The 23,702-nt window shown below is 48.4% G+C and overlaps 1 protein-coding gene across 3 annotated transcripts in view; it reads left to right on the top strand.

The window, feature by feature from the left end:
* Positions 1-23,702, top strand: part of PPP2R5C (protein phosphatase 2 regulatory subunit B'gamma) — a 1,413,048-nt gene that overhangs the window by 1,184,833 nt on the left and 204,513 nt on the right. For all 3 annotated transcript variants that reach the window (XM_086937820.1, XM_086937822.1, XM_086937821.1), the window contains one exon: positions 19,758-19,859. In XM_086937820.1, the coding sequence (XP_086793946.1) occupies positions 19,758-19,859 (102 nt within the window). The remainder of the gene's footprint in view (positions 1-19,757; positions 19,860-23,702) is intronic.

Raw genomic sequence — 23,702 nt, forward strand, 5'->3', positions numbered from 1 at the left:
CGCCCGCCCTCCTCCCCGGTGGAGAGAGATATTCTTGTAAGGAATGCTACAGGTCTGGCGTGTTACGCCTTCAAAAAGAACTGAAAATAAAAGGGACCTGCAGTGCATTCTGGGATACTGTGAAGTTCTGGAAAGTTCTTAAAGGCACAGTATCCTGTTTTGAGCCAGAGAATGGCAGCCTTTGGGTGTGAGAAGTTGGCCTGATATGCAGTGCTCACTATTCTAGTGATCACTATGTATCAGTCCAAACAACCCTTATTGATGATTGGTTGTAAGTCAACCGTAGACCAGCTATCCTAGTAGCATGGACAAGAGCAGTCTTTAGGCTAAACTCTAGAGGGCGTGTTAAGCCAGCTGTTATACCATCACATATACCCCTTGAACACCAAGTGAAAGGACACCACACAAGTTGTTATGAAAATAAAAGGATATTTATTTAGAACACAACAACCCTGGACTCTTTATGAGGACAGGGTGCTAAGCACAATACAAAGCTCTTAAAGAAATTCTGAAAGTCGCACAATTTACACAAATGCCCGAGGGGCACGAAAAACCATATACTCTAAAAGTGGAATGCGAAATTACTAGCGGGTAAGTACTACTCTAATAGGCTTTAGGATCGCTAGGACTGGACTACTGAACCTTCAGATTACTAGCAGGAGGCCTAGGGAGATCGGGTGCAGAGTGTGCACTCTCACGCGGGATGCGGGGCAAAGTCTATGGATGCTAGATTTCGTAAAGTTAGTGTTATCGGACGAATCAGACTAGGTAGAGCTGAAACGAAAAAGGATCTGGACCCTTGGATAGTGAGGCTATGCTGGAGCACCGAAATGCTGAGGTTACCTAGCCCAGGGGCTGCGGCTGCATAGGTCTGGAAACACGTCGGGAATCCTCGTTGCAGTCTATGGAGCCTGAAAGAAGAAGTTGCTGGCAGGCGACCAGTGAAGAGATTCGGAGGGATCCAAGCCTGGATCGATGATGGAGGATACCTGTAAGCAGAGGGGACCAAGTTCTGAATCACTAGCCAGTGATTAGATGGGCACCAGGATGTCACCGGATGGAGTCACCTCGACCAGGTGAGTGGGCGACGCTGGGCTCTGCAGTCTCACGGACCAGGAGGCGTTGTCGGCGACCAGGATGGAGGTGCGAGCTGTCCCACGAAGGTATCTGCTGTCTACGTCGATGGACCCAGGATTGGGGCAACAAGTCTTGGCAAATGCAAGCCCACGCGGTGGACTTAAAATGGCGTCTGGAGTGGACCAGGAGGGTCCGGGGTGCTCCTCTGTTGGAGGGGAGCAAGGGCCAGTCTGGAGCAACCAGACCAGCGGTGTTGTCATCGTGGTGCGTCGTCAAGAGGGCCACAAGCCAGCAGGCAAGTAGCCGGACAACGAGGTGAGCAGCAAAGAGCATAAGGGCCCCACGCAGATCTGGTGGATGCTGGGGGGGCTGGACTTTGGTGCTGGAGCTGCTCAGGGTTAGGGCTTCTCGAACCCCAAAGCACTCACTCGAGGATCCCTCGGCGGTCGTGCTGGATAAGCGTCATGCAGTTCTGAAGATGGCCGGTCCCTCGAGGTCTCGTCACACCCACGGATCTCAGCTGGGCTGATGATGTAGGTAGAGGTCAGAGGTGCCAGGGAAGCCGGGTCTCGTCGTGCTGGTCGGTTGGATTCCGGAGGAAGGACGTGCAGCAAACCGCAGTGTTCTTAGATGGTGCCTGCGAGTGCAGGGTGACTACTCTTAGTCACAAGGGAGAAATCTTGAGAAGAAGTCTTGAGTTCCTTTCGTAGAAAGTAGTTTCAGGATTCAAAGATGATCTAATTTGGGAAGGGGGCCCGCTCCTATCTTTATACTAAGGAAAGGGGCTGGCACGCGACTAGGTCCTGCCCATGGGTGGGACCAGGAAGGGGCCGGACTTTCCCCAGCTCAGGGGCTGGTGTGCCCCTGGAACTGGTTCTAGCCGGCCTATGCATAGTGAGCACCGGGGTGCCACTTGCAGTCACCTTCCTCTAAAGCCCTGCCTACCCAGTATACACAAAACCCTGTCTGGGATGGTGCTAGCACCGCCACTGACAGGAAACCCTTTGTCCAAGCTCTCCTCGCTGGAAGGACTCCCAGCAGCAGGAGGTCAGACTTGGGTCTGTGGTGGCAGCATCCATTTTGTGATGCTGAGGCTCGAGTTAACTTTAACCGGGGTTCTCAGTTACATACATGTCGTGTCTCTCTAGAAGGGTGGAATGCTAACCCCGTCGCCAGAATTGGCGAGGGGTTAGTATTCCAATTCGTATGACACCTTACTCGACATGTTTTGATAAAGCGATACCAAAGATAGCAAATAACCGCGAGGATTATAATGCACTTAAGAGTATATGGTACGGGTTATCATAGAACAGCTATTAGGACTTGGTTCCGCAAGCTGCAGACGGGCTCAGCTCATGCCAGAGCACCATCTCACATAATTCCAAGCACTCTGCCTTCAGGATTGTTAAGGCCTGCCATAGGAGTGACTGATAGAAATACATGTGTCTATTTTAGGGTTAGATATAGGTATACTATATCTACAGCAAAGGGTGATTACACCACTTTGCCCCAGCTGTCGTGCAGCCAGTTGTGTCAGATTTAGATGGCCAGCCAGGGGTGGCATAATACATGCTGCAGCCCCTGGTAGGCCCTGGGTACACCTATGCCCTGAGTTACAGGGTCTGATAAGGTGGCCCAGTACCAATTGGTAAATGCACCTAAGGTACATGGAATCCATTTTAGAGAGAGAGCAGTAGGCCTGGGGTCCTGATTGGCAGGGTCCCAGGCCAACTATGTCAAAAACCAGCTAAAACACAAGGCAAAAAGTTGGGGGCAACCATAGTCAGGATCTACCTTCCTACAATGGGGCTTGTCTGTCCATGTCCTCCTCTCTATCATTCCAGAGGGTTTTTGCTGCTGAAGCAAGGGAAATCTGGACAGACTTTGCTGTTTGTGGATTTTTGGTGGAATTTCTAGCTGAAGTACTGGACAGTGTAGCCTGGTTTTATAGGCTGCATTATCTGTCTTTAATTCTCTCTTAAGTGTCTGTGCAGTTCTGCATTTTTCGACACCTTAAGAGGTTATTTTTGATTGCTCCGGGTTCCACGCACATGGGCGGGACTATTCACTAGATTATGACTATAACAGAGATACCCCTACTACAGAACTGGAGTTACAGGACAGAAACTACTCCTTCCTGCAGCTCGAGGCAGTGAAGTGTAGAAGCTGCTACAGCGTTTCTCACCTGCGTTGGTGAACGTATTTCTGCCACTTCTAGCTAGACACTTGTTTCTCTCATTTATAGTTTATCTGCTCATTCCTGCGCCTCTGGAACTAACTATTAGCTCTAATAAAAAAGGTGTAACTTCATGTAAATTAGTTGAGCTTTTATTTGAGAAGGCGGCAAGTTCAATGTTGAATATATCTTTAGGACATTGTCTGGGCTAATTAGTACTAAAGTTAACCGCAGCTGAGAGAAACCTGCTGGTGTGAGCATTTCGTGGGCATTGGCTTCGATGGTCTTTGTGTGCATCGCATCTGCAGTGTATTTTTAGCCTTGTGCTGCATGTAGTAAACATTGGATAAAGTTGGGGTAGTCTACTTTATCATCGATATTATTGTTGCTGGTGTTGTTTTTATGAGAGGTAGTACCAGCTGCAGTATTCTACCACGGTCATCACAAAGCACTGCAATGCTGTTGCAACCCTCACTCAGAGTCTGCATGGTGGCTCAGTGAGTAGAACACTTGATGTTGAAACAACACAGCCCACTCATCCCCCTACGGTCGGTAAACGGGATATCAGTGTGAGAAGTTGGCCTGATATATGATGTTCACTAGTTCTAGTGACCACCTTGTATCAGTCCAAACAACCCTTATGGTGATTGGTTGTAAGTCAACCTTATAGACCAGCTATCCTAGTAGCGTGGACAAAAGCAGTCTTTAGGCTAAACTCTTTATGGCATGTGAAGCCAGCTGTTTTACCACATATAACCTTTGAATACCAAATGAAAAGGACACCACACAGGTTGTTATGAAAATAAACAGTTATTTATTAACTAACATACACCTCTGAACTCTTTATGAGGTCAGAGGGCTAAGCACATGACAAACTCTTAGGAAAAATACGTTTAAGTTGCACGATTTACAATGGTGCCCTAGGGGCACGACAAACCATATACTAAATAAATGGAATGTGAAAGTCACTTTAAGGAATGGAGCTGTCCAGAGGCTGTAGGATCGCTGGGACCACGCTATACTAACTTGAGGTAAGTAATAGGAGGCCCACGGAGAGCGTGTGCAGAGTGTGAACTCACACGCGAGATGCGTACAAACGTCTATGGACAGTACAGTTTAAAGAAAAGGTGAGTACGGACGTTCCCGACTAGATAGGACTGAAACGACAATGGAACTGGACACTAGGAGAGTCAAGCTACCCTTGAGCACCGAAATGCTCGTATTAGCTCACCCACAGGCTGCGGGTGCATAGGTGCGAAGTCGTGTCGGGTTTCCGCGTCGAAGTCTATAGAGCCTTGAAGAAAGATGCTGCAGGCAACCAGGAGGAAGATGTCCGGTGCAATCCAAGAGTGGATTGGTGAAGAGAAAAACCTGAAAGCAGAGGGGACAATGTTCAAAGTCACTAGCCAGTGACTGGAGTGGAACCAGGAGTGGAACCAGATGTCGTCGCGATCAGGTGAAGGTGGACGCTTGTCTCTGCAGCCACGTGGACCAGGTGGTGTCTTCGACGACCAGGATGGAGGCACGAGCTGTCCCATGCAGGCTCTCGCTGTCGGCGGTGTCGTCTCCGGATTCGGGTTCAACAGGCCTTGGCAAAGGCAACCCACTCAGTGAGTGGAAACGGTGTCTGGAGTGGACCAGGAGGGTCCGGGGTGCTCCTCTTTTGGAAGGGAGCAAGGGCCAGTCTGGAGCAACCAAGCCAGCAGCAAAGTTGTCGGTGTTCGTCGTCTAGGAGGTCACTAGCCAGCCGGCAAGTGGCCAGACAACGCGTCGAGCAGCAAACATGCAGAAGGGCCCCACGCAGATCTCATGGATGCTGGAGGGCTGATCTTCGATGCAGGAGCTGCTCGGGGTCAGGGCTTCTCAATCCCCAAAGCACTTGGATGAGGATACCTCAGGAGTCGTGCTGGAGCGAAGTGCTGCTTCTTTCAAGATGGCCGGTCCCACGTGTCTCGTCGCACCCACGGGTCTCGGCTCGGCTGCAGATGTGGGTTGAGGTCGGAGAGGTCTGGGAATCCGGGTCTCGTCGGGCTCTGAAGTCTGGATCCTTTGCAGGAAGACGTCAAAGCAAAGTCGCGGTACGCTGATGGTGCCTGCAGATGCAGGGTGGACACTCCTTGCCCACAAGGGAGATTCCTTCTGTCTTCTGTGGAGCAGAACGTCGAGGTCCAGAGTTTCTTCTTGTGAAGTTGATCAGGATAATCTAATTTGGAATGGGACCAGCTCCTACCTTTATCCAGCTAAAGGGGGCTGTACTACGACTAGGTCCCTCCTCCGGGTGGGACCAGGAAGGGGGGTGGTTACACCCCCTTTCCTTTGTCCGGTCTTGCGCCAGCTCTGGGGCTGGAGTGCCCCAGGAACTGGTTCTGACCGGTGTATGCACGGGGCACCTTGTGTGCCCCAGGCATGTCTCATTCCTTTGAGCCCTGTCCTACATAATACACAAAATCCTGTCTGGGGTGGTGCTAGCACCTCCCAAGGCAGGAAACACTTTGTCCGAGCCTCCCTCGCTGGAAGGACTCGCAGCAGCAGGAGGTCAGACTTGTGTCTGTGGTGGCAGCATTCATTTTGTGATGCTGAGGCTCGAGTTAACTTTAACCGGGGATCACAGTTACATACATGCTGTGTCCCTCTAGAAGGATGGAATGCTAACCCCGTCGCCAGAATTGGCGAGTGGTTAGTATTCCAATTCGTATGACACCTTACTCTACATGTTTTGATAATGCTATACCAAAGTTAGCATTTGACCGCGAGGTTCATAATGCACTTAAGAGTATATGGTATAGTGTTATCATGGAACAGCTATTAGGACTTGGTTCCGCAAGCTGCAAACGGGCTCAGCTCATGCCAGAGCACCATCTCACATAATTCCAAGCACTCTGCCTTCAGGATTGATAAGGCCTGCCATAGGAGTGACTGATAGGAATATATGTGTCCATTTTAGGGTTAGGTATAGAGATACTATACCTAAAGCAAAGGGTGATTACACCACCTTGCCCCAGCTGTCTTGCAGCCAGTTGTCAGATTTGGATGGCCAGCCAGCGGTGGCATAATACATGCTGCAGCCCCTGGTAGGCCCTGGGTACACCTATGCCCTGGATACCTAAGGTATGCTGTACAGGGACTGATAAGGTGGCCCAGTACCAATTGGGAAATGCACCTAAGGTACATGCTTGACAATTTAGAGAGAGAACAGCTAGGCTGTGGGTCTGACTAGCAGGCCCACAGCCAGGGAAAGTCGTAAACCAGTGAAGCAAAAAGCAAAAATCGGGGGTGACCATAGGATTGCAGACCCTACTCTCCTACAATCAGTAAATTAAATAATAGTTACTTCTCTTGCGTGCTTGTGCTAAGAGACAGCAGAAGTGCTGTTTAAAGTTCTGTATTAAAAACATGTTATTTATGGTAGGGCGTCCTCTTTCAGTGCTACATACGACAATACATAATCCTCTTGAGATGGAAAGTGAAAAAGGCCATACGCCCGGCACAGCTGAATACGAAACAATAGTTTGTTCAGGAGGCCTAGGTAAAATGTGCTTCGCGCTTTGTATCTCTCCTTGGCCAGATAACCGCTTTTACGTCGCCTGTATTCGGCCTCGCTGTGCTCAACTCGCTTCACCCCATAGCCAGGAAACTCCTACCTCAACTGGAGAGAAAGGCTTCGTAAACAACGCCCCACACCATGGCGTCACGTGTTGTAGAACAGGAACTGCCCACCTATGATGCACGGAGCCCTGTTGGCCGCTTCCATAAGTCTCTTCGTTCACTTCACCTGCTGTGCCCCATAACTTCATTTTGCTCTCAATCCACTAAATTTGAGGGATCTGCAGGACTCGAGAGACAGCCTGGAATGCCGACAGTCACTCTCGGTCTCTGCCCCCCTGCAGCGCCCCCTGGGACTATTGCATGAACATTGTCCCTAAGTAGAGGCAAGCTGCAGCCCTGCGGGGAGCCTGAACAAAAGGAGAGTGAGGGCCAATTACCACTCATCAGAAACCCATCCATCAAACACCATCAGACCCCACCTCCCATTCCAGCCTCCCTTATCAGGGTGCCGACATCAAAACGGGCCAATTGGACTTCAAACTACTGGTGGGGAGTTTTGTCATCTGCAGATAGAGCTCTGCTTTGATGGCACCCAGACACATGCACCCATGTCCATGCAGCCAGGTCTGCCTTGTTCAGTCTGAGCCTGGCTTCACTGAGTTGTAGTGTAGCCTTGTAGCGTGAGTGATATGGCGGCGAGAGCTGCTCAGTCTGCCTTACCCAACAGTCCGTGTCCACCTCTGGAATAAGAACATTTAAATATTCTCACCACTTCTGAAAGGCTTCCCCATCTGTTTCTGGCTACAGTTATCCCAACATCCTTTTTACTTGCGGAACAGACATACGCCAGTGTACCACACATTGTTTGTTCTCTCTCTCTCTCTCTCTCTCTCTCTCTGTCTCTCTCTCTCTATTACACCTACAAAGAACCGACTCAAATAATACATTGTGTCTACATCAATGACAAATACACACCTTGGATATTCCATTGTGATTCAGCGTCAATGCGCACCTTGGGAACTGAACAGTTTAGCCTTTCTTTAACCCTTTCTTTCTTACCACGAGAGGGAATGGATAAACACTACCATTTCACTACCAAGCAACTAAGGCACAGGGACATAATCTTATCTCATGGTTTGGAACTGTTATGCCTATCCTGGAACCAGGAGTGTTTTTTCACAAACATTCACATCATACTTTTAAATGGAAATTAAAAATTAAGCAGTTCCTTTTTTCATCTCGTATGGTAACTTAAAAAGACAACCATTGGCATAGCCAATAGGTCTCGCTTTTGGGACCTTATAAGTATTTAGTTATGCAGCACAATATCCTTGGTGTAACAACATTAACTGTTGCATGGTTAAACACTTATAAGGCCCCAAAGGCGAGACCTATTGGCTATGCCAATGCTTGTTGTCTTTACCTTTCTCCCCACCCTTCTCTTGGGCAGTAGAAGAATCTTGCTTCTTTCGGTCACCACAATTGTTTGTCTGCTTGACCCTGGTGCAGACCAAATTGTTGGCCTTCTTTCCCATTTCTTCGGGGGAGGTCAGATCAAAGTCCACCAGGTTCTGGTGCAACAAATGATTTGGACAGTTATTAAGGATGGTCTCCCTCATAAATAAATTGTACAGTCCCTCATAGTCATGCACATTACTTCCATAAAGCTAGCCTTCCAGAGCCTTAATAGCACTATCTACAAAATCAACCCAGTCTTGGGCATGTGCGTTCTGTGTGCCCCTAAACTTTACCCCGTATTGCCCAGTGGTTAAACAAAACCCATCTATGAGGGCACTCTTCAAGACTGTGTAGTTGTCAGCATCTTCCTCCTTGACCAGGAGACGTTTGTCTCTACCTTTGCTAGCAGAGTAGAGCCACCGGAAAGTGGCCCACTGCCCTTAAGGGACCTTCTGTACATTACAGGCCCCCCCAAAGGCAGTGATCCATTTATGGATGTAATCCCTTCCTGGTAAGGAGGCACTATCCTGCTCCGGTTCATAGTATCAAAGGACTGTTCCCTGATCCTACGCTCGCTAGTTCTGCTACCATGGTACCCAAGTCACAAATTCTGCCTAACCTTTTGTACTTCTAGGGTCCCTTATCAAGAGCCAACTGCTCCTTCTTGAGCCTAGCTCTCAAGTTTGAGCAGGTGGTATTCCCTTTCTAAGGAGTCCCTGTAGAGGTGTTAAAGGCATTGGAATGGACAGGGGAGGACCCAGACCTCCCCTGGCCTCTTTTTGCCCTCCCAGGAGGAACAAAGGGGGACCTACCTTTTAGATGCCTCCAATTCATTCCCTGGTAGATCAGAATTTACCGGTGTGGGGTCCTCAGACTTCTCCTGGTCATGCTCAGAATTGTAGTCACTGGGTTGAGCCACCCTGACCCCTCTTCTTGAGCCCCACCCGTACCAAAGTCACCCTGCCCCTCTGACTTCAGGGTTGTGCATGTCCTACTGCAGGATCATCTGTATGAGTTGCTCTTTGTTGGGTTACTACCATTATTTAGCCTTCTAAATGCAGCTATGGTCCGGAGTTCCTGGAACCTCAGACCACTGTACTTAGAGAGCTGTACCCCACTGTTCTCTCCAACTAAAGACATGTTAACTAGGTGTAGTGTGGTGTCACCTACCTACCCTAGTGAAAACAAAACTTCCAAAGATTGGAGAAAGGGTTGTGCTAGACCCTTGATTGCCAATCCAAAAAGTTCAGTAGAACTTACTACTTACTAGAGTATTTTTATATGCACCTATGCTATTGATGGTTTTTCATCTAACTACACCTAGATCCCTGGTAAAACAGTGCAGGCTTAAATCCCAACTGCTGCACACCAATTTAGGAGGCTAGCTTAGTATATGGTGCACACTTGCACTAATCCAGGCAACCCTAATGGTAATTTTAGTGGTCTGTGATAACCATAGAATGCTCTCAAAGTGGTAGCTGTGGAAAGCAGCCTTCAGGCTTATCTTGAAGGAGTGTTAAGCAGCTTGTTTTACTTTACTAATCATGTAGTGTAGTTTAAACGAAAAAGAACCACAGTGTGTATATATAAAAATGTAAATTTATTACACAGCACTCAATAACACATTGGTATATCTTCTACCCGAAGATATAAACCCAGTTAGTCTGCCAAAATACTTGTGAAAAAACAGCATAAAAGTATTTCACCAGAAATAAAAACAAGTAATACATTATAAAAACGCTTAAAAAATCCAAATCGATACAAAAATGACTTAAACATCTTATATACATGTCATTTGCATACAATTAACCTCATGATTGATATTTGCCTGTCTTTATAGCACTTTGAAGAAATAAGGCCAAGCAATAACAGGTATACTGATCAGACAACTGCTTTAAGAGGTAAAGGTTTGGTCGACATTGCCTCAATCCGGGTGACTGCAACAAAGGACATCAAAATCTTCCTCTCCTTTCTATCAAATGCACAGAAGATAAGCAGTTGAAGATCACATTGAGTAGATATATGTTAATGATGTAATGTTAAAGATCTCTTATACAGCGCGTGACTCACCCGGGGGCATCTCAGCGCTTACCTAGGAGATAGCATAAAGCAGGTCGGGATAATAGTTGCTCTAGTAAAGAGCCATGTTAAAACAGGAAGGTTTTTAGTTGTTTCCTGAAGGTCAGGAGAGATGTTGATTTACGTAGGGCCTCTGGTAACGAGTTCCAGTATTTGAGAGCAATGTATGAAAAAGCTCTACCACCTGTGGAAAGGTGTGGTTCACTGGTTAGAGTGGAGAGGTGTGGCTCACTGGTTATAGCCAGGTTCTGAGCTGGGATGGGGCAGTGAGATAAATAACGGTGATGGATCAAGCCCTGATCTTTGGACTGGGTAAGAGTGGTCTGTTTAACTCAGACACTCTGTTCATCACCACCCCCTTTTGTAAATCGTTTTTGGCCACTATAGGTGTGGCAGGGTATACTCAGACATGAGTCCCTTTCTCACTGCTCCATCAGGATTCAAGCAAGCCGGGCCGAAGAAGGCTGAAATGCCAGAAACCGGTCCCCGGTAGCTTGTCTCCTTTCTGGTGAAGAATTGGCTTGGTAGTTTAGTCTGCCCTGTTCCCATGATGCACTGGGCCAGGGACAGACTGATTTGCATATAGCCAGGTTCTGAGCTGGGATGGGGCAGTGAGATAAATAACGGTGATGGATCAAGCCCTGATCTTTGGACTGGGTAAGAGTGGTCTGTTTAACTCAGACACTCTGTTCATCACCACCCCCTTTTGTAAATCGTTTTTGGCCACTATAGGTGTGGCAGGGTATACTCAGACATGAGTCCCTTTCTCACTGCTCCATCAGGATTCAAGCAAGCCGGGCCGAAGAAGGCTGAAATGCCAGAAACCGGTCCCCGGTAGCTTGTCTCCTTTCTGGTGAAGAATTGGCTTGGTAGTTTAGTCTGCCCTGTTCCCATGATGCACTGGGCCAGGGACAGACTGATTTGCATATAGCCAGGTTCTGAGCTGGGATGGGGCAGTGAGATAAATAACGGTGATGGATCAAGCCCTGATCTTTGGACTGGGTAAGAGTGGTCTGTTTAACTCAGACACTCTGTTCATCACCACCCCCTTTTGTAAATCGCTCACTGGTTAGAGGCGGCAGACCTGTAAGCAGAGAACGGCCCGGGACCAGGGTTCAATTCCCGACGCGGCAGGTTCGTGGACCAGGGGTCAACTGACTCGATAATTCTCGCCTCAGTGCCTACTCTAACCAGGGAACACACTCGGTAACTCTTGGCATTAAGCTTGCCTCATCTCTACAACGGCCCCCTACAGACGCCGGGGATGCCTGGTTTCACCCTGGAGATACCCAGAAAGGGACCATCTCACAGGAAAAACCAGGACGGGTTCCCCAGTGGTCTACAGCGCCAGGACACTCGGTAGAGTAATAGTGCGCTTTACAAGAATCCCACATTACCTGTGCGACTTAACCGAATGTGTGAGACCTTCGGGAGGGCCAGTGAGTTGGATCTTAAATTGCATCCGGACACCTGCCTGGAAAGCTTGTTTTGCAAATAGCGGGGGCCTTCCCCCCCCTAAGAGCTTTAAAAGAGAGGAAGCAGATCTTAAAAAAAGATCTCTTCTTCACTGGGAGCCAGTGCAGTTCTCTGAGTAAGGGAAGAGATGGGGATTCTGGGGGGCGAGTTAGAACCATCCTTGCCGCAGGATGTTGGGTCACCTGAAGTTTAGTTAGTGTTGTCTCCCCTACTTCACCCAGCAACGCTTTCCGCGAGTACATATTAGCAGGATAACCGAGCATCAGTGGGATATAATTCAAGCGGAATCTTATCAATAAAAATCTGTGATAATGATTGGTCACAAACAATAGGTAGTTAAGGTCAGACAAGTTTGTACCAGGATTTAAATAATATTGTTGAACCCTAGGTTTGAGTTGAATAATTTCCCACATCTCCTTATCCTGTTTTTCAAAAAAAGTTTTTTTACCTCAGACCTAGAGTTAGAAAGACAGGTCGTTGGATCCTCAAATAACTTTGGATGTCCAATGGTAAATAAGCTTGTCTTAACAAATTGCAACCATTTCATGTTGCTGCATCCATCTAATTTTAAACCATCTAAAATAATATCTTGTGTCAGCTTTAGGGTGTTCCTCCTCCATTTTGAGTGCCAAAGAAGCGTGGAGGCGGCATAAATTTGGTCTGAAACATGTGGAAGATCTAGTTCTTTGTGGCAAGTAATAGAGGGACAAGATTATGGAACGCCTAAAAGCCATTTCCAAAATTTGTTCTCTATTTGTTGTAATCTGCAAACGGGAGCAACACCCCACACTGCTGCACCATAAGTTGCGACTGAGATTGTTTATAAACACAAATACACAATAATACTTCAATTGTAAATAGGTAGGAAGCACAGAATACAGTGGTCTTCAGGGGGAGACCAAACCATTTACGAAAAAAATTGAGTACGAACTGCAACTGAAGTCAGGACTTGGACCAGAAGACTCAAAGGAGCTTGGGACACCAGGAACCCCCCAAAGTAAGGACCCAGGAACACCACAGAGGCTGTGTGCAGAGTGGAAACACAGCCTCGTGTCCAATAGAAGTCAACTGGAACGTCGCGTCACAGTTTTTAAGAAAAAGGACCCTTCCCAGTGGACCCTGAAGAAACCATGTGGAAGACAGAAGGTTGGAGAGTCACGCCACCCGTGGATACCCCAGGAACCAGAATACCTTCACCAGGAAAGCCAATTGCATAGGTGCAAAGTGACGCCGGAAACCGCTGTAGACAACAATGGAGGACTTCAGGAAAGATGTCACTGGCGAAGACTGTGCATGAGTCTAGTGGAATCCAAGAGTAAATTCTTGAAGTGAATAACCTGCAAGTAGAGGAGACCGAGTCTGTGCCACAGGGAGGTGACTAAGAGACACGGAAGAGCAATGCCCACTGATTTTGGATGATTCAGAAGAGTTAAGTGTACCTTGTCGCTGCAGCTGTGGGGTCAAGGTTATGCTATAGGAAGACCAGGAGCCGTGCATTTACTGTCCGGCATTGGAAGTCAGGACTAGGGGATCGGTGTCTGGCGGGAGCACCAACAAGTCTTGGCACTGCACCATGCATGAAAAGCGAAAAAGGAGCAGCCTTTGGGGCCAGCAAGGTCCAAGGGACTCACCACAACCAGGAGAGTCAGAGTAAGCCCGAGCAAGCAGGGTTCGCCCACTGAAGCAGGAGAAGACCCTCTACAGGACCCACAGGCCGAAGGCACAGAAGTCCCAAGAGCACCTCGAACAGCTCACCAAAGATGAAGACCCACAGTGCCAATGATGTGATGAGGACTCTGATCTTGGCAGAAAGAGAGGCTGAAGCTTCTTGTAGCCCGAAGATCTCTAGAGTGCAGAGGCAAAAATCCTTGGCAACTGCAAGTCGATGCAGTGCACAGGGGTTTGGTCCCAGTGGTTCCGTTGAAGGACACTGGCCTCAAAATTGCAGTACGGCCTCGAGGGAGTTGCAGAACCACCAACTGTGTTGCAAAGTTTTTTTAAGTCCGTGGAATGTCAGGAGCGGCAGACCAGTCAGCTTTTTTGCGGTGCCTGTAGAAGCTGGGGAGTGACTCTCTCACTCCAAGAGGGATTACTTCGGGTGCACTTGATACACACAGGTCTGTTGAACCTGGAAAAAACCTTGCAGGACAGCAAGACCAAGAGCAGCAGGATTCTTCTGTGATGCAGTCTCGGTTCCAGGCGAAGTCCAGCAAAGTCCAAGTGTCCCGATGGTTGAAGAGTGACGTGGTTTCAGGCTTGAGTCTTATCCCACGAATAATCTGAGAACCCACCCACAGGTAAGCCCTAAGTACCCAAGGAAGGGGATTGGAAGACTCGGGAGTCCCTCTCAGAGGAGGGACTGGACAGAGGGGAGGATACTTCTAAGTCCTTTGTCCAATTCCGTGACTGAGCAGGAGCTAAGGGCTCCCTGAACTGGGTCAAACTGGAGTATTCAAGTAGGGCACCAAATGTGCCCTTCAAAGCAGTGGTGGCATTTTCAAGTGCCCCCCAACCCAGCCCAATACAGTAAGTCATGTCTGGAAGGCGGTCACACCTCCCTGTGACAAGAAACCTCTTATTCTATGTTTCTGTGCACGAGGTTGGGTTAGTAGGAGGAGGGCAGAATCACGTCTGTGGTCGGCAGCAGCACTAGCTTGCTGTCAGATTTCTGAAAGGCTGTTATCGGTAGTACACTCAGGTACCCCAAGGGAACCCCCCACTACATGGGATCATACTTTCAACATTGGAGTCGGTGTTGGGGAATGATTCCAACATGTCTGATACCAATCATGCCCAGGTTCAGCAGAGCCACTACATAGTTAGCCGTCACGTAATTACGGCCTGGAGAATCTACTCTAGGGTTTGTAGGGGTGTCCTGCTCAGGCTGGGGCACCCTAATACTTAACCCACTTTGAAAAAGTTGTTAAAATCAAAAATAGTATTTCTTGCCTGGCCCCCTCTGATCCGTCCACCCTTGTCCCAACTACTCGCAGCAAATCACACAGATCCCCCCCCCCCCCCCTATTTCGGAGGATGAGTTTTATACTCTATTAAATAAGGTGAGCTCTGGCTCCCCTATTGACTGTTCCCCCCCCCCCCCCATGTCCTGCGTGAGGCCTTCTCTGCCTGCCCCATTCCTCCGTTGACGCTCCTGAACAATTCACTCAAAATAGGCTCAGTCCCTAGCTCCTTCAAAACCGCTGTGGTGGTGCCTTTTCTCAAGAAACCCAATGTGGATCCCTCCCTTATGAACAACTTTCGCCCCATTTCCCTACTTCCCTACCTCAGCAAAGTTCTTGAGGCTCATGTCACTCACTGCCTGAGTTCATTTATTGAACACTCGCAGTTTCTTGACTCCCAACAGGCCGGGTTTCAGCCTGCCCATTCAACTGAGTTGGTCATTCTCTCAGTGATGGAAGAGCTGCGGAGGGGAGCGGATTGTAACATCTGCCAGGATTTGGTGCTCCTCGATTTGCTGGCTGCCTTCGACACGGTCGACCATGATATTCTGGTCGGCCGTGTCGAGGAGGCCGGCATTCGGGGATCAGCCCTTGACTGGGTCCGCTCATTTGTGAGTGACCGTCATCAGGCTGTCCGCCTCTCTGTTCTCTGCCGACAAAGTTGGGTTAACATGTAGTGTCCCGCAGGGCTCTTCTCTTTCCCCTCTCCTTTTTAGGTCGAGCGACCTATCTCAATGCACATGTGCATTGAGAGCGGGAGCTCGATATAAAGGGGCTTAAACAGAGCTTACCGAGATCGGGCGATTCCATGAAGTGCCCGTGAAAGCTCGCTCAATGCGCATGTGCATTGCCATTAAAAGCGCATGCACAGACACCAGCCTCCCTCCCACAGTCATCCCCCAGCGTGCGCTGTGCCAACAAGCCTTTGAAGTGACTTCAAAGGTATCCGCTACCCCCGCCCCCTGCTTCACACGTTTCTCGCATTTCTCCTCCCTCCCTCGCCTTCCTCGCCCTTCAGCATGCCTTCAGCCTCCATCCTTTCTTTCTCTCTTCCTTGTCTTTAATTTGTTTTCTTTGTTAGTGTTAGTCTTCCTTTTGCCTTTACGGTGTCGTGCATCTGAAGAACTACAGTGCGACTTTTAATTTATTATTTCTCTTAAACTTTTACCGCGTTTGGGATTTCATTTTTGTGTGCATTTCTGGTGTCGGTATTTACTGTACATTTACGCTTATTTCCTATACACTTACTGTCTTACCCAATCCTGTACGTGTTCATGAACAGCTTGTTGTTAAGATGTCCATGGAAGCGGCTCCATGTGAGTAAATGCCGCATTTTGTGAAGCGTGGTAATAGCTAGTTTTATTTTTATAGTTAAAACATCACTTTGTGTAGCGGTGGTTTAATGCAAGCTCATACGTTTTCCTCGAGCAATTCCTGTTATGACAAGCCGCACCTAACACTGGAATCCATTTGTGTTCTATGAGGAACATGCAGCGAAAGAAGGCAATAAATTATCCAGACTTTTCTTCTGGGGATTGTAAAATGGATTGAAAATATGTCGTGACTTTGCCCTTGAAAGCGGCTTGCCGTTTGAGCATTGAATGAGCTGCCTTGCTGGCTGTGCTTCCTCCAGTAGCGACCCAGCAATGAACCGCCTGATTTCTTAAAAATGCATTTATACTGCAAAGTGGGATGGCTCTGCACACATTTATTTTGTATTGCTCTCGAGCTGTCTTCAAAGTATACCACCTCTACTGTGCAGATGACTCGAATCGGACGTCTCTTTTGTATGCAATTGTGCGGGAAGGAGCAGGTCCCAATCACGAATTACAGGACCTGCCATTAGGAGCTTCTTGATTTTTTTTTTTTTTTTAATTGATGGTTGAGCCGACCACCTCAGTGCCACTGCGCCAAAATCAGAAGAGTAGTTTAATTCTGATGGAGGTGTAACACACACACATATTGGTATACCTAGAATAAAAGTCTGTGGGGAGAACAATATTTTTAGCTTCGTTTTTAGGGGCGAGTTTGAGAGCGCGCTTGCAATACTATTGTGTTCAATAAAGGACTTGCAGCTCGCCCGCTGCTTATCATTTGTTGAGTCTAGGAAATGTGAGCACTCTGTATTTTGCATCCAATTCATGGAGTACTCGGATGCAATTTTACACAGCTTAGGTTGTTTAGTTTCAAGTGCAAGTAAGTAGTCCATTTCTATTTCCTTGCCTGCTAGGTCTTGTAATCCTGGACTTGTAATATGAAATTTGAAGTTACACTACCAAAAAAAAGTAACGTCACTCAGCACCAGGTGATTATTTTCAGTTTCTCCGACATCAGTATGTAATCAGCTAACTCTGCCTTTCCTATGTAAACACTGGCCCCATGTGTTGTATGGTAAAACGTCCTATTACAAACCTGAAAAGAGGTATCTTACTTTCAGTTTCACCCACCGCATCCACCACCACCGCATCCACCACCACATCCACCACCACATTTACCACCACCTCCACCATCACCTCCACATCCACCATGACATCCACCGCCACATCCACCACCACATCCACCACCACTTTCCCCACCACTTTCCCCACATCCACCACCACCACATCCACCACCACATCTAACACGTCCACCACCACTTCCACCACCACCGCATCCACCACCACCACATCCACCACCACCACCGCATCCACCAACACCACATCCACCACCACCACCACATCCACCACCGCATCCACCCCCGCATCCACCCCCACCACATACACCACCACATCCACCAACACTTTAACCACACCCACCACCACCACATCCACCACACCCACCACCACTACATCCACCACCCCATCCACCACCACCCCATCCACCACCACCCCATCCACCACCACCACTGCATCCACCACCACCACATCCACCGCATCCACCACCACCACCACATCCACCATCACCACCACATCCCCCACCACATCCACCACCACATCCACCATCACCTCCACATCCACCATGACATCCACGCCACATCCACCACATCCACCACCACATCCAACACATCCACCACTGCTTCCACCACCACCGCATCCACCACCACCACATCCACCACCGCATCCAGCACCACCACCGCATCCACCAACACCACATCCACCACCACCACCACCACCACACCCACCACCACCACATCCACCACCACATCCACCACCACATCCAACACATCCACCACCACTTCCACCACCACCGCATCCACCAGCACCACATCCACCATCGCATCCACCACCACAACATCCACCACCACCACCGCATCCACCAACACCACATCCACCATCACCACCACATCCACCACCGCATCCACCACCACCATATCCCCCAGATCCACCACCACCACATCTGTATGTGTGTGTGTGTGTGTGTGTGTGTGTGTGTGTAGGTGCAAATGCAATGTTCTTGGATTTTCGTCACAATAAAATACACTGAACATAATCTTCACAAAAGTTATTTACAAACGTTTAAGCTATTGCCATTATAAATTACAATAACTTTTATTTAAGTATTAATTATTTACAAAATTAAAAGCCATTGTTATTTGTAATATCAATACATCTAAGTCACGTAAGTACAACACACATTGCATTACAAATGCTATAGGTGTCACATTTGCGAAAGTTAAAACTATTGACATTGTAACTGACAAAGCTATTAATTTTGCTATTTTCAAAACCAACACATAAATAAAAAAAGTGTAATTTACAATACCAATCGCTCAAACTTTCCTAATGCGAGACCTATTGCATTTCCAATGCTTGTTAATTTGTACCTTGCCCCCCTCATCCGCTCCCTACGAGGCCGTAATGTCACTGCATTTAACTATGCAGATGACATTCAACTGGTCCTCGATACTGATTCCTCGGACCAATCCATCTCCAACTTCCAGTCCACTTTGTGCCACATCAGTGATTGGATGGGGGCAAATTATTTGAACCAATTCGGTCTTATCGGGGGTACCTCCAATCCATGGAGCTCCAATTTCTGACCTACTCGCTTAGGTCTCCCTCCCTGCCCCGCTGATTCTGCCAAAAACCTTGGGGTGGTCATCTGTGAAGATCTGTTGATGAAACCCCAAATTAACGCAGTGGTCTCATCTAGCTTTTTTCACTTACGTAAAATCCGTAAGATAGCTCGATTTCTTACAACAGAGGCCCTCACCCTGGCTCTTCTGGCCCTAGTAATCTCCCGGCTAGACTACGCCAACTCCTTTTATGTCGGCATCCCCGCCTACCAGCTGAATCGTTTACAGCGGGTCCAGAACCAGGCGGCACGACTGATCTTCAAACAGCCCAGACACCAACATGTCCGTCCACTGTTAAAAGCCCTTCACTGACTCCCCGTGCTCGAACGGTGTAACTTTAAACTTGGCTGCACCACCTTCAAAGCACTGGCTTGTCTTGGTCCAGTTTTCATCTCCTCTCTTCTTCATCACAAGGTGCGGAATATGCCTTTATGTAGACTATATGCTAGAAAGATTTTTGCTGAAGATAAGTAGCTAGTTCGTCTGTTTTAGCCCACTTCAGACAATCCTAGAGTTTCTTTCGCTTCATGCTCTTAGTTGTTTAATTTCATTCTGCCTCATAATAAGTGGTTTTATTGTAATGTACTACGGACTAGTTTGCATATGAAATGTACTCCCTCATCAGTTTTTGGCACATTCACTTCTATCTCATGCAAAAACAGTATGAAAATAGCAATTTTGTAATCTATATTTATAAGAAAATGCATTGCTATTAACTCCAAAAGGTCATTCCTATACCATTCAGTGCTGCCACTGCAAACAAGACATGTTGCCTTTGCCTAATTTTTGTTAGGATTGTTTTTGTATTTATGTAATATCTGCATGCAAATACATGTGAAGATACAGGGTGCGTCTAAGGGAATGTTACTGCAATCTTGACGAATCTATATATTTAGAAAAACTAATGCTCACCTTGTAATTGTACTTTTAGAACGATACACGGATTGATATACAATGCCCTGAAACTCTTTATGGAGATGAACCAAAAATTATTTGATGATTGCACTCAACAGTTTAAAGCCGAAAAGCAAAAGTAAGTTTTGATATTCCTGGCAAATACTGGTGGTGTGTGAGTATATTTTGAAAACTCTTAAAATACACATCCTTTAGTGGCTAGAAGTTTGTAATGATTATTTAGTTATGCATGACTTTCTTGTAACCAATTCAAAGAATTGTATTTTTCAATGCTAAACACGCGGAACAGTTTGACAAATCTGTACCATATTTGGCAGGTATGTGGCATGCCCAGCTCTGATTAATCAGGGATTGGGGGTTTGATCTAGAAGTGGCATAGTATTTGCCATTTCTGATAGTTACATCTGCCGTGTGGATTCCTCACCTTGTGAATATCCCCCTTGCGTCAGCAACGTTCGGAAATTTTCTTCGTAGCACGCCGTCGAGGGCGACGTCACAGGAGCACGGCATCGTGCGCGACTCCGTCTGACGTCACCGACCCCATATTAGGCCCACGTCGGCGTGATGACGTCAGTTCCCTTTTTTCCGCGTCTCCGACGCTAACGGTTTTCGGGATCTTCAGCGATACCTAGTATCTTTCTGACTAATATTTGTCACTGTTTCTCTCTTGCGACTTTGTTCTTCTCCGGAGATGTCGTCGAGGAAAACAGGCTTTAAGCCATGTAGGTCTTGTGCCCGCATGATGTCTATCACTGACCCACATAAGGATTGTTTGTGGTGTCTTGAATCGGGCCACGACGTCAAGAACTGCGAGTCCTGTTTTAAGATGAATCCGAAGGCGCTTCGGGAGCGTGAAGCAAAGTTGCTCTTGGCGAAGGTGAAAAAGGACTCTGGGCGACTTTCGAGATCTACGTCACGGAGATCGAAGTCGAAGCAAAGGACTCGGTCGAGGTCGAGATCGGCGTCGAGGTCCAGAGCGGGTTCGAGGTCTGGAGACGACTCGAGGTCCAAGGCGAAGTCGAAGTCCAGAGAAAGGTCTAGGTCTAGATCTAAGTCGGCTTCCGGGCATGCTTCGAGCTCTTCGAGGAGAAAGCATAAGAGGAGGAAGCACAGTTCGAGACATCATTCGGGGAAGGATTCCTCTGACTCGAAGAGAAAGTCTCACAAACACCGTAAGGACTTTGTCTCTCCTTCACCTGCTTTGTCAAGAGTGGGTTCTCCGGCGCCGGAGCCGGACCCGGAGCCGGTTTCCTCGGAGCATGAAGAAGAGGAGGTGACTCAAGAACCGGCTTCGGCGGAGACTCCTGTGAATCCAGAAGGTCAGGGTGAGGATGTGTCGGGTCGGCCTCCATTGCAACATCCGGTAGGTCCGTACCCTTCCTTTCCTGGTCCTGGGCAGGATCCCTCGCATTTTCTCAATGCGATGTTTGGAGTTTATTCTAGGGCGATGTACCCCGCTGGAGCGCCTGGTGGCCCCATGGGTCCGTTATCATACAACCTGGGTATTCCTCAGTCGTATGCCCCTGCTCCATTTATGCCTTTCATGCCGGCGCCTCTTTCACCTTGGCTCGGTACGACTCCACCGAGGTCCTCGACTCCGCATGCGGCTTCGCCGACTCCGGATCGACCTCGCAGTCGAGATCGAGGTACCACACCTGTTCTTGACTCTCGTCCTCCTGCTTCGGTTCCTCGAGCGACGTCGGAACCGGCTCCGTCGGAGTCGTTACCGGATCCGTCGACTTCGATTCGTATGGAGTGGTCGAGGCGAAGAGCTCAGCGTCTTCTCGAGCAAAAGGATGATGAGAGTTGAGATGTGGAAGAAGGCGAGCTTCCTGATCATGGTGATGACTTCGAAGAGCTTCGGGATGCTAGTGGTCTGGAACTCTCTCCCGAGTGGGGTCTGCCTTCGACTTCTGATGCACCATCAAGGGACGTGGCTCCTTATCACGTGGTTATTAGGAAGGCTGCTGACCTTCTTAACTTAAAGCTGCCCACAGTGGAGTACAAGCCCAACATTCTCACGGAAGTCCTGCATTCTCCATCTTCAATTGTGGAGCCAACTTTGCCGTTTACTGATGCCTTGTCAGATCCAATTAAGGAAATTTGGAAGAGGCCGTTGTCTGCTCCTGCAGTTTCAAGGGTTATTGCAAGGCGCTATAGGGTGGCTCCTGATGACCCTGCTTTTCTTTCTACGCATCCGTCTCCGGAAAGTCTTGTGGTTCAGGCGGCTTGTTCTAATAGGGCGGCAGGCTCCTTCCCTCAAGTGCCTGCTGACAAAGAGTCTAAGAAGTTGGATCAAGCCGCGAAGAAGACTTTCTCTTCTGGAAGCATGGCTCTAAAGTCGTCAAATGCTACTTGCCTTTTAGGTAGATATGTGCACGCGCTGATGGACTCAGTGAAGCAATTGTCACCAAAACTTCCTGAGGAGGATAGGAAAAACTTTAATGAAGTCATCTCTGACACTCAGGCTGCGGCCCGCATGGTCATCCAAAGCGGCATGGACACTGTGGATTCAGTTGCCAGAATTATGGGCTCATCCATTGCAACTAGGAGAGCCGCATGGTTAAAGTCATCTGATTTCTCAGCGGATGTACAATCTACTTTGTTGGACTTACCCTTTGAAGGATCTGGCCTTTTTGGTAAGAAGGCGGATGTGGCCTTGGAAAGGTTTAAAGACAGCCGTGCCACTGCGAGATCGTTGGGTCTGCAGATGAGAGGGTCTGCAGCTAGAAAATTCAGGGGATTTGGTAAATCTTCTTTTCGTCCCTTCAAGCAGGGCCAACAACAGCAGCAGCAGCAGAACCCTCTATATAAGTCCTATAGAGGTAGGCAGAGGGGTCGTGGACGTGGACGTCAAGTCTCCTCTTCCTCCACTTCCTCCAATAATGCCCAACCCCCACCCGCATCAGCAAAGCAGCCCTAGATCCACCATTCTGGATCATGTAGGGCCAGTAGGGGGTCGGCTTACTCACTTTCTACGAGATTGGGAATCGGTTACATCAGATCTTTGGGTTCTCAATCTCGTAGAGAATGGGTATGCACTTCCTTTTCAGGAGTTCCCTCTCAATTACCCTCCTTGCCAAGGTTATTGCTCGGAGGACCACCTGCTTCTCCTGCAGGAGGAAGTCCTGGCTCTGTTTCGAAAGGGAGCGATAGAGGTGGTTCCAGAGCAGGAGAGGGGTCAAGGGTGCTACTTCCGGTATTTCTTGATTCCAAAGAAGGATGGCAGACTTCGGCCTATCCTGGATCTCAGGATTTTGAACCTCTATCTCAAACAGGAGAAGTTCAAAATGCTCACCCTTGCTCAGGTTCTTCTGGCGCTGATGGAAGAAGACTGGATGGTGTCGATCGACTTGCAGGATGCGTATTTTCACATCCCAATCCTGAAGTCGCACAGGAAGTATCTCCGTTTTACGGTGGGATCGCAGCACTATCAGTTTGCGGTCCTCCCGTTTGGACTTACTACTGCGCCTCGAGTTTTCACCAAGGTGATGGCGGTGGTGGCGGCGCATCTCAGGAGGTCAGGGATTCCTGTATTCCCGTATCTAGACGACTGGCTGATCAAAGCAGAGTCGCCGGAGATGGTGCTCCATCATCTGCAGGAGACAACTCAGTTGTTACACAGGTTGGGTTTTTCGATAAACGTACCCAAATCTCACCTGGTGCCCTCCCAGCGCAACCTGTTCATAGGTGCGGTACTGGACACTTCTGTATGTCGTGCATTCCCTCCACCTCAAAGGATTCGCGACATTCAGGAAATGATTCCTTTATTCTTCAATGGAGCGGTTGTTCCAGTCCTGAAGGTCCTTCGTCTGCTCGGTCTGATGGCTTCTTGCATTCTGTTGGTCAGTCATGCACGCTGGCACATGAGGGCGCTCCAGTGGTGCCTCCGCAGGCAGTGGTATCAGCACAACGGAGATCTCAGGGAGTCTGTGAGGATCTCCAGAGAAACTGCAGCGGA

The sequence above is a fragment of the Lissotriton vulgaris genome, chromosome 9 (genome assembly GCF_964263255.1).
Source record: "Lissotriton vulgaris chromosome 9, aLisVul1.2, whole genome shotgun sequence".
Classification (NCBI taxonomy): Eukaryota; Metazoa; Chordata; class Amphibia; order Caudata; family Salamandridae; genus Lissotriton; species Lissotriton vulgaris.